The sequence below is a fragment of the Ruditapes philippinarum genome, unplaced genomic scaffold (assembly GCF_026571515.1).
Source record: "Ruditapes philippinarum isolate M1 unplaced genomic scaffold, ASM2657151v2 ctg670_1_1_1_1, whole genome shotgun sequence".
Classification (NCBI taxonomy): Eukaryota; Metazoa; Mollusca; class Bivalvia; order Venerida; family Veneridae; genus Ruditapes; species Ruditapes philippinarum.
In genome coordinates this window covers 232096-251257 of record NW_026851756.1, presented here as the reverse complement: position 1 = coordinate 251257, position 19162 = coordinate 232096, and the positions used below count along the sequence as shown (strand labels likewise).

The window sequence follows — 19162 nt, the reverse complement described above, 5'->3', positions numbered from 1 at the left end:
TTAAACAAATGATACCCGTTTGTTAACGAGAGTATAAATATACGTCTTTATGGTCACGCAAAAAATACACACTGTAATATAATATGTATTCATATAATTATGTCTTATTGCATTGATTACACATTGTTAGCCTTATCCTGATTTCAATTTGCGTTATGTAATTTTTATTGTAGTAATAAATTCATGCATAATTTATGATACACATGTTAAATTCAATGCCATAATATGAATATGATCACTAAAGCCCCCATCTAAGAAATCCACATTCGGATGCCAATAAACAATAACTGCATGAAAGCGGCAAGAAGATATTACAGCCCATATTGAAAACATATCTTTAGGCATAGCTTTCTACAGTCTTGAAGCACATTCTTGTTCCTACAACTAAAGTATAAAGTAAATATCGCAGTGAATAGGACATTAACAAAACTTTTTTAAATGTTTTAATGGAACCAGATTAGCAATAGGAAAAGATTTTTACCTGCATTTCCGATTATTCGGACTTTTCTCGTTACCACTTTTTATACGCCTGAAAGAATTTTAGATCAGTATGCTTATAGCGGTCCGTCATTCTGTTAGTAGTTACGTGTCAGCCCCGTATCTTTTCAACTGATGCAAGGAAACTGACTACTTGGCAGAAATGTTAACCATAGTGATGAGAAGAGCGCAGGTTTGACCTTCTTGAAGTCAAGGTCAATGCCACGTTTAGTCATTATAACTGTGTGACGTTTAGAAATTCGTGTCCGCTCTGAACCGATAGAAGAATATTAAAACTTTTTGGCATAAATGTAACTTATAATGAGACGAATTGCAGAATGCATGTTAGGCTTCCTAAAATCAGACAAAGCCAACCCCGAGGTCGCTTAATTTGTATAGACTTGTGTATAGGAAACACAATAGAGCTAAGATATTTGGCATATAGCATTGCCTTTGCGGACCTCTATCAAATTGGCATTGATTATCTCATTATATATCTAAACTTTTTGTAGAAAATTATACTATTAATACATAAAGCTTATATAAGGGCATGTAACATTTGCTTACAGACCCCTATAAAAGGAACATAAGGTCAAAAATAATTGTACCTTCTCGGGGGATGCATTAAGTGTAATATGAGTAATGTTTTTTTGTTGTTATTTTCATGTTTAATGTTTGGTGGTCCAATCCATCCCTAATTGAAAGAAATTGCTTTCATCGTGACGTATATTGACTCGCCTCACCTTTATGATATCACACTACATGGAATGAAAAGAACAGAAATAGAAACAGAGTTAAAACATATTATACGGTTTGAAACACCTTTGATTAGTTTATACAAGTTTATTTTAGTTCGATTGTGTCGGAAGTTTAGCTTATTGAAACACTCTCGAATCCGTTCCTGGAACCAACCAGTACTAAGCAAAGTTTCTTGCTCAAGGAAACACCGGCTTGCCCCTCCTTACATCTTACAACGGCTTACAACTCCTTTGATTAATACAAAAGTAACAAATTTACTAATGAAGATTTATTAAGTATGCTTTATATTTAAACATCGCTTTCTAACGCTAATCGGTTCTCCATGAAAGCATTAAAAGCGTTTTATTAATGTCCTATTTACTGCTACCGGAAGATGATACACCATGCCCCGGAAATACTTCTTATTTATTATTTTATTTTATATACTCGTTTTGATTTTAAAAAAACAAACAACATATACCATTAGTATCATTTATTTACGACCAGAAATTTGGATTAAAATACAAACTGTAATATAATATGTATTTGTTTTATTTATGAATAAGTTCTTTGCATGGACTACACATGATAAGCTTTATCCTGATTATATCGTTTTTATTGCAGTCATAAATTTATAAACAGTTTATGATAAATTCATGAATTCAATACCATAATATTAATGTGACACTTTTATAAACAAAGTGATGTAAAACACGGATTATACTTAACAATAGGGTTTGTATGTTGGTTTGATTTTTTTCTTCAAAATATGATACAAATTAACATACCTGGACAAAATCCAAGCACACGTTATAAATTTTCATGACACGGGCGCCATTTTGTCAAATTTGCAACCATTTCGTTCGCGCAACCACTTCACGTCCTGCACCTTGCTAAATACAAGGGCATATATATAACAGGACTAACTGAGGGACTGACATGTGATCAGAGAATAACAGTCTGAGTGTTTGTGTATCAAATGGTTACATTTTCAGCATATTGTAACATCTTTAATTTCCATTTTAAAACCAAAGATTTTAACAAAATGAAAGAGAACGATGGAACATGACCGTTGTGTGGTTTAGAAGATTAGTCAGTATTTTGTACATGGGATGGATGTGCGAGGGGTGGCCCCGAACATAGATTAAGAAATTTTGAAATCTGAGGTTAAAAATGGTGTTATTACCCCGAGTTTCCAATGTTTTAAATGAAAGTCTTAAATAATTAAACAACGCCATTTTTCAGTTTTGTTTATTTATTATTCACGTCATCTAGTTATCATTATGTAATTATGAATCTATTTTTGATATTTATGAGGACATTATAATCAAGATTTATTCAAGGCTAATACATAACACAGCCATATAAAAGATTAAAAACAAGTGAATCATTGCAAATGATCTCACAGAGGTTTCTTAACTTACCAATGCTGATGAAACCTAAGAGTTTAAAAGGTTGCTTGTCATGTTTACGGACATACGACCTTAAAATGAAGGAAAAACTCAAGTTAAAAGTAGTCAGTAAAGTCCTTGGTAAGAAATTCACATTCAGTTAACAATTATACTTAAATATTTTGATAGACCAATAACTGCTTGCTACGTACAGTCCTGAAGCCCAGGCTTGAATCTACAACAGAAGTATAAAGTAAATATCGCAAGTATATTGTATCAAGTTTTCGTTTACTAAGAATAAAAGCTGTTTCATAGGATGAGCTTATTTATTTTGCGTGACCATGAACACGTATAAGGAAAACATAAATGATTATACATGACCTCGCTAACACACGGGTATATAAATAAATTTGCTTAAGGGTCCATATGACACCATACAATAAAATATTTGATTTTAATGTAAACCAAGCCCATTGCAGCATTACCTATAACTACAAATTGTAGTGGTTTGTCTATTTCACCATGTGGCAGGCAATATGGTCAGTTTTCAAATACATTATTATATTTAAATTCAAATAACTTTCAGGTTTTTTTCTTAATTTTGCCTGACGTTAGCGGCTATTGTCTGTATGACTAACGATTCTATAACAGTTCGGCATTTATAAATACTTTAAACTACGAACGTCTGTTCATTGGACAGGACGTGAAATGGCTGCACACTCGGTCCAAGGGAGAGAAATGCTTGCAAACTTGACAAAATATCTATCGAGTCATGAACATTTATGTATTACGTATTTTCTCCAGGTTGGTGTGTTTGTATATTATTTTGATTTTTTTTTCATACGGCCATGCATTAAGGCAATATTCATGACACACTCGATTTTAGAATTCAGCTTCCTAGCTTCTGATTTCACGAACTAATTGAAGATATATACTGGTAATGTACATATTGTGAGATTTGAAATGCGACGTTTTAGGTCTGTTTTGAAGTTTACCAAACAAAACAATATATGTTTCTGTCAATACTATATAAATGTGTTAATTTGCATGTCCCATATTATAATGTTTTAATACACAACAATATCACAATTTACGTATTGCCCCTTGGTATTTATGACTATTATTATGTATGGATTTTCAAAGATTTAAATGTCAGAATTTTATTTTAATTCTATGATTAAACTGTTAATATGGTTTCGGTTCAGATTCAGTGTTGTGAAGACTTAAACACCATCAACTGGTGCCGTTCGATCGTTGTGGCGAATGCAAAATTGTGTTTCTTTTCCCTTCAGGATATTCATTGTGTAGTTTTTGTATAATTTGTAAATGTAACCCATGCTGCTGTGCATGTGTCATGCAAAGAAAGAAACAATTTTGTAGTGTGAACGGGATTGCATTGTTTTAGGCGACAACATTATGTTAAAATGAATTATTCCAACACGCTTCACACTATTCCCCTATCAAACAGGTATGGATGCGAGTGCCTTATTTCACGATATATATGCAGAGCATTACAAAATGCTTACACGTCATACGACGTCAGATATGAAGTCAATAAACAAAATGACGCCAGGAAAGTTTACTTCTACGCTCAATGTAGGTCAACATATTTTCTTTAATTCTCTTTTTTATTAGCATGATAGAATAAAAACATTTATCTATTTTTATTGCAAATTAGTATACAAATGCACGGTTTATCATTGAAATGCTTTGTAATTAAGCACTGAGGCCTATCGGCCTTTGTGTTAATATTCTTACGTATTTGAACCTAAACCGTGCATTATTCTGCAACAATGCATCCAAAATTGATATCTATTTCCTAAACAATGTACAAACGGATCATCAATTAATACATTTTCATGAAGCGTAACGTTTTCATTAACGAATTTTAGACATTAACCTTATTTTTCTTCTTCTTGCTTTTACTAATTAACACAAAGTTCTTTATTTAAGCACACGAGTTGGAAACTAAACCAAACAAAGCCACACTTGTAAAGCTTTATTTAGTAGAATAATAAGGGACGTGAATACTTCTTGTACGATTGTCATGGACTAAAATAATACAAATATTTGATTTAGATCATCACAGAAATCATTTATTTTATGATAAACTAACATTTTAGAAATGGTGCCAAGATGGAACATTTAAACTTGTTAGACCACTAATGTTGGATTAAAAAATTTACGAAAACATGTGTTTCTTCAGCGTTCTATAGCAGAACTTTTATTCTCAATAGAGATAAGTTCTTAGGAATAAAATTCAAACTTTACAATAACACAACTATAAGGAACTACATGTTTGTACTTTTCAATATCTGTAACGCAATGGTTTAGAAAGTGAAAGGAATCATAACGTCATAGGCAAGTTTATATAATATACTTCTAAGAAAGACAAAAAAATAGCCAAATATCATAGCTATTTTTTTTTAATACTGCACCAATCATGGCTATTCCTGGTGCCAAAACAATATCATTTCAATGCCTTTAATCATTAACAACATCAAGTTGTTGATACATCTCAGCACTACAATTTTCATTATCATACATGTTTAATCGTTCATATGTGTTGAAACATGCGCTAGCAACTTTTTCTTCTTGACTTGGGACTTGATCTGAATCTGGTAGTGTCTCTATTACTGATATATGCACTGTATGGGGAGGTTTGTCCAATTGATGCTGGCTTTCAATTTGACTTCTTAATCTGAATCCATATTTATGTTAGTCGAAACTTTTACAAATAATTTGTTATTAAGGAATGGTAATATCTGACGAAATAGGAATCAAACAAAATACATTTATTTATTACAAACACGTTTCTTTAATTTGCATTTGATAATTTTCAAGAATAAATTCATAATTTATGAATACAATTGCATCAAAGTTAGAGAAACTTCAATATAAAGATAACGCCTGACTTACAAACGGTTATTATAATCATGTATAAACCGCAGTCGATTACAAAACATTTTAAAATGTGCTTACCTTCTAATGTAAACGAGGAAACATACTATAATCACAAGCAGCATGGCACAAATCACACTTGGTATTATAATGGCTATAAAGTGGAGGGAAAACGTTGAATTATTTAAAAACAAATGACAATTAAATGTTATTTTGTGAAATTTATACTAATATTTAAATAATTGCTGTAAGATCATTCACATTAAGCAATACAATTACAAAATGTTTAATTGTCTATTTTAAAGACATAAATAATATAATACTAAAAAAAACAGTGAAAATCGGGCATTAAGTATCGGTCAAGAGTTATGGTAACATAGAGGCTCACTATGTGTTCCTTATACGAATATGAATCACATTTTTCAGTTTTCTGTAAATCTAACACTAGTCTATTTCATTACACTAGAATTTAGATGTAAATCCAACATATTTTGTAACAAAGAATACTTTACTTGTAACATTGTTTTCTCCACAATTATTGTCTGCTGAAGGCAACCCATTATCATGATTTGGCTCTAATGTTATCTCTGCTATGTCACTTCCTTGGGTAACCGTTACTGGAATTTTTGTCTCATTTGTGGCTTTCGAACAAGAAATGTTGAATCCAGTTCCATCTTCTATAATATATTTATTGTTCATTCATCACATCTATACTGCTTCTTAAATTGATTCCCACAAGTGATGTACAAGGAGACGTTTTGGCATTATTAACGTTAAAATAATTACCTCAAATTTGAAATCAATATTAAAGCGTGTGGAAAAGTATATTCTAACACGACCCGCATTTTTCCGTATTGAACATGTAGAAGGATTAAAACTATTAAAAATGCGACGCGCTGAAAACTTTTACTGAAACATCATGCTGAGTTTAGGTTGATACCAGGTATGCAGCCAGTTTTTGTTGATGTCGTGTTAGAATCGAAAAAACAAAAACAACATATACAAAGCAGTCATTTTATCGCTTTATAAAATCAATGTTTGGAGTTCGGATGCTGGAAACTATATAACGAGGACTGTGAAGGCCGAGTGATATAATGTTGCGCATCCGAACGACAAAAAGAACTTATTTAGCAACAAATTCACTGTTTGGGATTTATTATTTCTTAAAAAATGAATATACTTCTATACTAAAAGTTCACTTAAAAGAAAATATCCCAATTAAAGTATACAGGCTTAAGGAACTATGAGATTTCAAATAAAGGCAATAAATGCTCTCCTTTTGTTAAGAATCTATTGCAATGTATTGATTGAATTTTGTTGATGTGTCTTCTATCAGTATGTTTAACGGGTAAAGACAATAACAAATTGTCAATTACATATAATAGTTTTCAGTCAGTATAAGTTCAAACTGAATATTTATCAATTATAAAAAAATAGTTTTTAAGTTTTAAAATGATATAATATTTGTTAATTGTTTTTGTTTTCTTAATCGAAACACAACATACAACTATTAGAAACAAAAATGTAAATACTAGTAACCTTTGCATGTTACTATGAGGCAGTACAGAAAACACATACCTGGATAAACCAACAAGCAAACTCTGTTGGATCTATAGAAACCATTTGTAGAAAAATGAAGTTTTGTAGCTTCTGTTAAATTTACAACAGCATATGCTTGATGTCTTTTTATTGCAATATCCTTAATTTCAAATCGTGAATTGTCTGTTTCGGTGAAATGGAATGCATTGAAAACAAAATGACGTTAAGGATCGGTTTCTCATGCTGACTTTCTATATATATGTTATTGTATCATAAAATATTTTAAATGTATTTTTCCAGAAGTTAACAAAAATAAAACAATAAAATGTATAAAAATAACTGTTCATAGACACAACTACCACATATTGTTTTCTCTTACATATAGAATAAAATAGAAGAAACATGAAGTACACTAGTCCTGAAGACATGGGTGCCCAGCAATCAATGTACTTCAGCAAAAAGGTAGACCAAGAAATGAATGTTAAAAAAGGCATAACTGAGCAAATCTAAATACTATGATAACATGTCCTTTAATGGCACATGTTGTCACATGTGAAAATAGAGAACATGTATACCACATTTGATTGAAGAGCTTTGATATTTTAGAGAAATGGACTTTGATAAACGTAAGACAAATACTAAAACACAAAATCAGATCTTCTGCAGTGACTTACAAGCTAGGTTTTACAAGTGGAATATTATCTACTTATATGGTGATCATGTACAATAATTTTTAGAAACGAAATACTATCATCTATGCTTAAGTTATTGTTGCACGAGTGCCGATTGCACTTCATACTACATAACTTACATAATAACTGCAATTACCCTTTGTCATCTTCACCTTAACAAGATGCATGCGTTAAATCGCGACACATACCTTCTTATTGTGACACTGTGTAAAGTTTGAACTTCCAGCATGCAGGTTATCGACATGACACAATTATTTATCACACATACACACATTATGAACTATGCCACCATCCCATCATGTTGACATAAAAACATTTACACCATCTACATTGTTAATACATATATAACACCTTAAATATTTTCAAATATTTCGCAACAGACATGTTTAACAACAGTCCTAAGTTTAAAAAACATTAGTATAGTGACGTCCTTACAGGTAAAAAACATAGTTTTACTTTAAAGCAATGAATTTTACCTGCAACGAACCATAAAAGACAGCAAATCACATAGTTGAACAAATCCATAACTGTCGTAGTCTCTCAGTTGTTGATTTCACACTCAGATGCTTGTAAAATTTTTGCTTTTGATTAAAGATATGTTACTTCACTTTAAACTCTATATTGTGCACCAAATTGCATAGATAAATGATTATGACAGGTTCCGGTGTTCGAACAGGACGTTCAACAAGCTACTAACGTTTTATAGTAGATACCAGTTTCCTATAATTTACAAGATACTATGGAAAAGAAAGTAATTATCATTGTACGATGAAATGTACGAAAGTCCGGTAGGGCCATTTCAACTTCATGAATTCCCGTTTTTCATCTTCACGAATTCACAATAAACTTTGTTAATTCCCGATTTCAAAATACGGAATTCAGGAATTCACAATTCAGCTTCATGAATTCACGACCTCAACTTCACGAATTCACGATTTCAACTTCATGAATTCATAATTTCAACTTCACGAATTCACGTTTTCAACTTCATAAATTCACGATTTCAACTTCACAAATTCAACTTCGTGAATTCACGATTTCAACTTCATGAATTCACGATTTCAACTTCATGAATTCACGATTTCAACTTCACAAATTCACGATTTCAACTTCATTATTCGTGATAACAACTTCACGAATTCAACTTCGTGAATTCACGATTTCAACTTCGTGAATTCATGACTTCTACTTCACGAATTCGCGATTTCAACTTCATGAATTCACCATTTCAACTTCATGAATTCACCATTTCAACTTCATGAATTCACCATTTCAACTTCACGAATTCACGATTTCAACTTCATTAATTCACGAATTCAACTTTACAAATTCAACTTCGTGAATTCACGATTTCAACTTCATGAATTCACGATTTCAACTTCATGAATTCACGATTTCAACTTCACGAATTCACGATTTCAACTTCATGAATTCACGATTTCAACTTCGTGAATTCACGATTTCAACTTCACGAATTCACGATTTCAACTTCATGAATTCACGATTTTAACTTCATGAATTCACGATTTCAACTTCATGAATTCACGATTTCAACTTCACAAATTCACGATTTCAACTTCATTATTCGTGATAACAACTTCACGAATTCAACTTCGTGAATTCACGATTTCAACTTCGTGAATTCATGACTTCTACTTCACGAATTCGCGATTTCAACTTCATGAATTCACGATTTCAACTTCATGAATTCACGGTTTCAACTTCACGAATTCACGACTTCAGCTTCACGAATTCACGATTTCAACTTCATTAATTCAGGATTTAAACTTCGCAAATTCGCGATTTCAATTTCAAGACTTCACGATTTCAACTTCATGAATTCACGATTTTAACTTCACGAATTTACGATTTCAACTTCATGAATTCACGATTTCAACTTCGTGAATTCACGATTTCAACTTCACGAATTCACGATTTCAACTTCATGAATTCACGATTTTAACTTCACGAATTCACGATTTCAACTTCATTATTCGTGATTACAACTTCACGAATTCAACTTCGTGAATTCACGATTTCAACTTCGTAAATTCACGATTTCAACTTCACGAATTCACGATTTCAACTTCATGAATTCACGATTTAAACTTCACGAATTCACGATTTCAACTTCATGAAGTTGAAATCGTGAATTCGTGAAGTTGAAAAAGTTGGACACTACGCTTTCTTCTTTTGATTTCAAAAATACGCTTGCCTCTTTCGATTACATCTGACATTTCAAACATGATCAATTCTGATTTTACTTATTTCACCTTTAGTTACCATATCATCAGTTAGAATTTCACTTGGGGGGCATTAATTTTATTTACATTGCATCATTTTAAAAGGAGTATGTTGGGTCTAAGAGTGAGGTTTGGTGCACTATACCATACCAATCAATTCTTATCCTGCTGATTGTTTCAATGCCTCTTATGTTCACCTGTTTTATGTATTGTTCATTGTAGCTTTTGTGGTGACATTATTGAGCCCTTCTTGTTTCTCTCGTTTGTGATAAGTATCATGAGATCTTCCCCTTGTCGTTATTCTCATTTCCCCCCTAACTTTCCCCCTTTCCAGTCCTTCTGACCCCTTCCCCTTTGCCCTTGTCCTTTTTGTAGGCCTTTTCATAAGTTTTCTTCTTTTACTGTCTTGTAGGTTTCTATCACTTAAGCGTCGGGTGATTTAAATTGACATCCCGTCCATTGTTTGCCCGTATGCCATGTTCTGTCTCGTGTCCTGCTTGGCGACTTTCCGGTAGTCATGTGTCGAGGGATGCGTTTATTGATTGTCTCCCTTCTTTGTTGATTTTGTTGTTCATATTTCATCGTCTGTTTTTATCGGTTTGCCGTTTTGTTTGTAAACAGTTTCTTCTTAGGTTTACGGCTCGCTTGGTCAATTCATTTGCATCAAAACTCCTAAATCGGTGTTCAGTTGCCGAAAATACCGATTGGACCGATTTAATATCATAAGTATTCAAAATGTTTAGGCCTTTCAGAATGTGAAGCAATAATTGCATTGTAATTACTGTTCTTATATGTTAATAAAATAACATTTACTGTTTATACACTCAGTATTATTCTTTTATTTTATTCATATTTATTCTAGTATTCATTTTATTCTTAGTATTATTATTTTTCTTTTATTCATATAAAAATCTTAGAAATAGAAAACACCATTTAGTACTTTAATGTAGCTCTCAAGAACCATATCATTGAGAAAACCACTGTCTTCGACATAAACAACATTTGATATAAACTTTAAAAAAGACACACATGGAAATAACGGGATATAATGGCTCAATGTCAGGTATTGTATTTTCATTTATAGCTATTTTTATTTCGCAAATTTACAATGAGTTTAAAAGGGCGACAACTACAATACACTGTCAGTTGAGAAAGAAATGAAATTCATTTTATAAATTTATAAATTTAAAATAGCTTTGTACAACGGGAAGGAATCTCATTATATGATTTTAAATAAATCATGACAAACTCTTAATTTATCAACAATTTCTTAAGTACTTTCATTTAATAATTGATATATCAGCAGTTGAACAGGATGCGGAATAATTAAGTAATATATATCGTATTTGAGACAAGTTCTGACTGAAGGGCTGAGTATTGAAGATTTATAATCTAACATATTTCTTGCACCGGGATCTTTGACTTAAAATGAAACAAAGTTTCGGCATTTCAATTGTTACTTCTCTGATTCCTTCCGCTCGAAGGATCTTCCCTTTTCAGAATTTGTTTTGCGTTTCTCGATATATGACACTTGTATCAGGAAATAATAATCCAACTAATTAACACTTAAAAAGCACTTAACTTTAAACTTTCATAATTATATTTCTAAATATATGATATTAAACGTCCGCTTTATTATACAATGCAACCGAATATTTCCGAATCATTTATTTCGCAGAAGGACATACAGAAAAGATATTCCCGTGTATCGCCAAATTATAAGATAAGCATACGAGAGATGGGCTTTACATATTTTTCTTTGATTTGACGTTGTTTCTTCCAACAAATTTCAGAATTTTCAGAAATTCAGAACCGAGCCTGCAACATTTTCAACTTTGTCGTGTTTGGCTTTCTTTAGGCATTCTGTTTTTTTCCTTTATTTTAGGTAAATTCTTCATTATCATTTAGTTTTTTTACTCTAATGTTTAGACTAATGATGGGTTTTGTTACTTATATTTCGTAAAAACAAAGAGTCATATGCCGCGTGGCAGAAAAACCACCAAAAACGACATAAAAAGTTACTGCAATTAGTACATAATTAACCGCGACCACAGACAATCTGTTCGAGGAATTGCAGCAAAATCTAGAATAAGTAAAATTTAGGTTTACGACTCAGTTTTTCCCACTCAATCCACTCACTACTTATGGCCTAAACAGGCATCTAAATACAATCTACCTATTGTGATTGATTGAAATTTAGGAAGGATTCATTAACTGGGTGAATTGTCACAAGTACATGTAGTACCAAGAGGCGAAAAGAAAACTATTTTAGACAATCACCTTCAAAAACAATTTTTTATATTCAGTCTATGTCCCACAAGATATAATCTTCTACCACAACCTGTGAAACCACTTTACAATAACCACTTTGAATCATAAATCTCCAAACTATCCTCTAAGCTCCTCAAAACAAGAAAACACATTTTCCTTGACAGCAGTTTTTTAACTGAAAGGACTTTGTTTCTTCCGTAGCTTTAGAATGATTAAATTAGTGAACTCATTGATTGTGTTCTGTTGTGTTATTTTACATGAATGTGACTTTTTTTCGACACTCATTTTCCTGATGGATGGATGGATAGATCTTTGATCTCATTCACATAATCATTGACCATTCACTTATCAACTCACTCACTCACTCACTCACTCACTCACTCACTCACTCACTCACTCACTCACTCACTCACTCACTCACTCACTCACTCACTCACTCACTCACTCACTCACTCACCCACTCACACACTCGTTCACACTCGTTCACACATTCATTTACTCACTCACACACTAATCTAATTATCACTAAGGTACCCACTAATTAATTTACTGGCAAGCCAATTGCCACTTATGTTTCTCACATACAGACAGGCCTGAATCACTCACACATTTGTAGACTGACGTCACTAACATACTAACTTTATAACTCTTTCACACACCTGACCACATTTCAAATCACGTACTATTTCACATACCAACTCTTGTTACTTGTAAGACTTTTCATCACTCACTCACTCACTCACTCACTCACTCACTCACTCACTCACTCACTCACTCACTCACTCACTCACTCACTCACTCACTCACTCACTCACTCACTCACTCACTCACTCACTCACTCACTCACTCACTCACTCACTCACTCACTCACCCACTCACTCACTCACTCACTCACTTCCCTACTCACTCATTCTCTCCCTCACTTAACCACTCTCCAACTTACATATACTGCGAAAACCTGAAGAGACACTTAAATATTCTAGGAAGATGTATAATGCAATATATATTACACTACGGTAATGATAATTGAACATGTACATGTATTCGAGCCGAAACATTGAAGGAAGTTAAACTGATATTATGATAATTTTACATTGTCAAGTTGACCTAAATTGACCAAATATTATGAAGGATTGGCTGTTACAATGGTGATTTACCAACAGTTGATATTGATAAATGTTTACAATAAAAAAATAAAATCTGCCTTAAATATAAAATGACTTCCCAATTCTCTTTTATATATTGAACGTTAAAGGTATTAAAAGAAATTTTCTTGGTCAATCTGTGCTATTTATTGTATATGTGAAATGAATTTTAAAATTGAAAGGAATGATGGCAAAATGCAACTTATTTTGATTTTTATCTGTTCACTCACTTTATTCCTCTGAATGTACATAATGCCACTTAAACAATATGAATATAACTGCATCAGTTGAAATTCAGGAACAACACAAAGCTCTTGTATCAAAACCATTTTTACATCCGTAGTGAAGTCTAAATTTATATATACACATATATACAATGGGTTTCATTTGTGATAGTGGTTGACAAGGATAGCATTAATACATTTTTAAACATGTATTTTCTTCATTTGTTAGCGTTTAACATTTTGTTATTCCTGTATGGTAAGTTTATTTGATGATAATTTTATATGGAAATTTACATTTCTTTTATTTATAGATCTGTATTTTGTTCTCATATCAAGATTATGATCTTAATATAAAGACGTTTATCAGATAAAGGGGGTGTTTATATTTTTATGAAATATTCATGTGATACTTGATTAATAAGATTACTTTTTCTTTAGGATCTATTGAAAAAAAATCCATTTACATCATGGATAATTAATGGCAATGATACAGCAGCTATACTAGTATTCCCTGTAGATCATATTCTTTTGTTATTTAAATATTTGGTATCTTGAGATGACTACAATATCATTGACATAAATATGAGTGCTTGATATTGTTTAAAATTTATTTTATCACAAAGTCTCCAGGAAGAATTTTGTGGAAGTAATGAAAAAACATCGGGTAAGTAGAATATTTGTGAACGGTATGTGGAGATTCATAGAATTAAATAATCTAGTAAGTATGGTTTCAAACGTTTACATAATAACACTGGCCTGCTGTCATACCAAAAACACATCCATCAATGTCTCCGCAGTCAGTGTTATACCTTCGTGACAAACTCGTTTCCTATATTTTAACTGTTTTATCGCAATTTAATTATTTTTTGAAACAGAGGTCAGCAATAAATAAAAAGTAAATGATGAAAAAATGTTTGAAAGGTACACCTCCCAACAAAAAAGATAAATAAAATAAATAAAATTTAAAAATGAACCATTACTAACTAATGCTATCGTAAGCTGCCCTAAAGCTATATATAATGAATCAGTTTTTTCCGATATGAATTGAGGAGAAAATGAGCACTGTTTTATATCTACACAGGTTTCAAATCCTTATCAAATCCTCATTGAAGGAGTACTTAATATGAGGGGTTAGAAAGAGCAAAGAAAAATCTCCAAACCATGCGATTATACGATATATGAATGTTCATTTTAACATCAATAGATTATAGTTACAGAATCAGGATAAGCATACATATAGATAAAAAAGCATTAAAAAGCAAGTCGAGAAAAAGTAAAGACATGTTTCAAATGTATATAAAGTTTTATTTCTGCATCAAAAATTATTGGTTAAATTTTCCAAAAATGCATGTATGGAGGAAATATGATATTATATTTCCGTATGCACAAAATCATTGTTGAATGGTTAAAAACCTACTTAAGGTAACACCATAGATATTTTCATCCGGAACTCTTTACTCTTTTAACGCAAAATAGTATTATTTTTAAATCATCTGAGCGCAAAGTTTTAAGGGTGAGCTTTTTGGGACGTGCGTCGTTAATCGTGTCAAACATTTCTTAAAACAACATACATGTATCCTCATATACTAATAGGCTGATATGAGCTGGGAATGTTCCTGGATTGAAGCGTTTTAAAACTTGCTAAATTCTGGTTGCCACGGTAACCAAAAGTAAAAACGTGAAAACTCTTCTTCTAGTGTGTGTCCTAAATGTCTTCAAATAAAAGTCCTAGGGTCAAAATTGGTCCAGCCCATGGGGTTTGTTGAAAAATAAATTCGAGTCGCAAGGCTGCCAAAACTGCATAATGACCTAAATCTTGCCATAATTGCAGTAAAATACCCTAGATGTTGTTACTATATATAAAAACAACAGTATTAATTATATGTTAGAATATGTATACCTGCAAGCTTACTAGCAATTTGTGTTAAGCAAATATAAATAAAGGTTGAAAACGCACTAATACATGTGACATACATGACATTCATGTCCATTTTACTTTCATCGTTCACTTTTTACTCTGTTATTTTGAAATTTTGCTGTGGATATATTTATTTAAACAACCTTAAATTTGACATTGATATGTTGGGTATATCCTTTAAGATCGAAACTGTCCACGATTTCCTGGAACAACCCTAGCAAATCTTAATAAATTCAATGTCTTTATATCAGGAAAAAAAGTCACAATTGCTAAGATATATTTTCATAAACATTTCTACTGTAAATTATATAAAGACTAAATAAGTGTATTCTTAGAACAAGACTGGTTTATAAAATTAAAAGCGGTTTACAATTGCTTAAAAAGTACATATGAACTGAGCTACAGTAAAATTTCTATTTGCTGAGGGATGATAATTTCTACTGTAAACACTCATAACTCTAACACTAAAAGTAGATTTTGAAATATTTAATACTTTTCAGTCAGGAAAATCCATGTCTTCGTTAACTGTTTTATAAAAATTTAAGCTGTTAAACCATGATAATATGCTAAGATTTTTAGTGTAGGACAAATAAATTTCGTTTGTTTATCAACATAACATTTTCAATTACTTGTGTATTTTTAAAGCATTGCGTTTTTCAAAGCTAAATAGGATTCTGCATATTATAAAATATGCTTCATATATTTAATATGTTTAGTGATGCAGAAGTTAATTTATCACAATGTAATCAATAATTGATTATGTATCACCTCTTGAATTATCCGCTTACTAGTCTATTTCATTGCCCTCTGTAGACAATTTTCATTACTTAGCCTCTCACCAAAAATTAAATTTTTGATGGCAAAGCTTGTTGCCAATAATCTTCCTATAAACCTTACTTGCCATTAACTTATACTACTAGCATTACTCATTCGTAACCTCAACTCTTAGTCACTCACCCAGAAGTTATTGACCTCACTCACGCATTGACTCATCACTCACGCTTACAAATGTTCGCAGACTCACTGACTGACTATTCGTTCACTCATTCACTTCCCTTCCTTTTCAATCACTTACCCACTCGTTCATTCACCCACTCTCTCGCATACACACTAATTTATTTACTGGCAATCTTATAGCCACTTATGTCGTTCAGTCATTTTTTACTGACTTTACTCAATAACATACACACAAACAAACCTATATCACTGACATTTACAGACTTACCTTACAAATAGACTTATTCTCTAACTCATTAACTCACTCCCATTACGTACTCGTTCATTCACTCAACTCAACTACTCATTCACATACCCACTCACATATTTAACGCAGATAAGCCACATCATCACAATACATATGTACCTACGCAGTCACGAGCTAACACTTTCATCACGCACGATTTACTTATCTTTTCACTCGCCCCCTCTCCCACTTACATAAACGAGACACTTAAATATTATTAGTATTGAAAGATTTATAATGCAATATACTAGAGATAATATCAGGGCCATAGTATTCAAACATCTATTTGAATAATTAACAATATAGATATATTTGCATCAATTTATATCAATACTTCACTTGTGATGGTGTTTGACAAGGATACCATAAATCATTTTGAAACATGTATTTTCTTCAATTGTTAGCGTTTATCATTTTGTTTATCATGTACAGTAAGTTCATTACATGCTAATTTTAAATGCAAATGTACATGTTTGTATTGTTTCATCTTTTGAATCTTATTATCTAAATTGTTTACTTTTTTCATTAAATGAATATGTTTTATTTGATCAATAACATGAAATCTTGTAGAATAATTAAAATCAACAGGTTAAAAAGTAAAGTGTACCATCATTAAGTTTAATTATATGGCAGCTACCTGTAAAAATATTGTTTACACTTGTTATAAGCCTGATGTGTTGTTTCAATACAGTTGAATTATAATGAAAGAGCTTAATATTGTTAAACAATTACATTTGACAGACTCACATAGTTTCCCAGAAGGATTCTGTAGCGGGCCCGAGAGTACACAGAGTAAGTAGAATATATTATGTTAACAGTTTGTCTAATCTAGAAAGAAAAACGTTTATGTTTCAAACGTTTAATAAGATACATTTAAATTGATTTTAACATCATTGTTTTATTTTAAAATAATCAGGATGCTGATACATAAACATTAAAATGCATTTAAAAGCAAACTCAAAAAGCGTAGAAGTTGTGAAACATGACAGCCATATTTAAGATTTGAAATCGAAATTAAACAGCTAAATGTCTAGTATAGAAAACTGCTCTTCTATGATATACACCACCTTCTGATAAAACTGAAAGATTTGGAAAATGATTCATCTCTGTTATTTTCTTATATTTGCTACCTCGTTATTATAAAATACTTTGTTTAATATCCATAAACTTGAACATTTATAATAAAGCACATATTGTGATAAAATAATCATATTAATTTTCCTTACAGTTTTGAGAATATGTACAGAGGACTGGATGAATGATACAACGACTGCTTATATTGATACTCTCGATGCTCCTAAATTAAGAAACACATCTTGTGAATGTCACATATCACGGATTAGTCACAACGCTTTTTTGGTGTTCAAAATGAGAAATATCACTCAAGGGTCACCATTGAAATTTGAAATAAAAGGAAGAGTTCTTGATAAAATAACTAGCTCACATAAATTACGTATCGAGGAAAACACTAAGCTTATGTTTATTACTAATATAACTCGGGAACAAGAGGGAGCTTGTCTCGCCATCTATCAAAGTATGTACCGCATATACATTACAGATCATTTTGATACATTGTAGATATTGATTTTAAATTGAACATAACCCTCCAAACCGTTATCATTCAATGATTCTTGTTATATGTTTTAGGTAGGTTGTGTGTGTGCGTGTGTGTGCGTGCGTGCGCGTGCGTGTGGTGGGTGCGTGCGTGCGTGTGTTTTTTAACTTTAAATCTTGAGATGGCCAAACATTAAGCATAACAAATAAGCTTTAAATCACTTTTAAGACTTATTTTCTTTTTAGAAAACTTAAATCAAGAAGCCACTTTCAGTATTCATTGCAAAAAAGTTGTTACAACAACAACAACAACACCAACAACAACACCAACAACAACACCAACAACAACAGAATCAACAACAGAATCAACAACAGAATCAACAACAGAATCAACAACAGAAACGGTACCAGTTTCAAATTTAACAAGTCAGGTGACTGAAACAATGTCTTCTCTTTCATCATCATCTAAATATCATACATTGTCAACACAAAAACAGAAGTCAACTGCTCAAACAAAAGTCGATCCTGAAAATTCAACAGACAAAGGAAGTAATGGCATTTTAGGTATATTCTAACAAACTGAAATACAATGTGTCATTCAAATTAAAAAATCGCAGATGATTATTATCAGTTAATGTCAAGACTCCAAATTAATATGTTTAACACATTTTTTTAATAAAAAGAAACGGCATTACTTATTAATTACAATACATGTATATAATATATGTATATGATTAATAGCAACTTTTGTTAAGCAAATGCCATGTGACATGCCATGTGAAATACATGAAAACGTTGATTTTGAATTTTGTCATCCAACAATTAT

At 31.7% G+C, this 19162-nt stretch overlaps 1 protein-coding gene across 5 annotated transcripts in view; it reads left to right on the top strand.

Annotated features, from left to right (window-relative positions):
- Nucleotides 1–13746: 13746 nt before the first annotated feature.
- LOC132738903 (location of vulva defective 1-like) overlaps nucleotides 13747–19162 on the top strand; it is a 176048-nt gene continuing 170632 nt past the window's right edge. Inside the window, exons 1-4 of one of the 5 annotated variants that reach the window (XM_060726548.1) lie at nucleotides 13747–13877; nucleotides 17524–17574; nucleotides 18011–18316; nucleotides 18583–18885. In XM_060726548.1, coding sequence (XP_060582531.1) covers nucleotides 13829–13877; nucleotides 17524–17574; nucleotides 18011–18316; nucleotides 18583–18885 — 709 coding nt within the window. In that variant the 5' untranslated portion in view covers nucleotides 13747–13828. Of the gene's footprint in view, nucleotides 13878–16537; nucleotides 17214–17523; nucleotides 17575–18010; nucleotides 18317–18582; nucleotides 18901–19162 lie in introns of those variants that run through there. The other 4 variants (XM_060726524.1, XM_060726540.1, XM_060726515.1 and 1 more) reach the window with 4 other exon arrangements.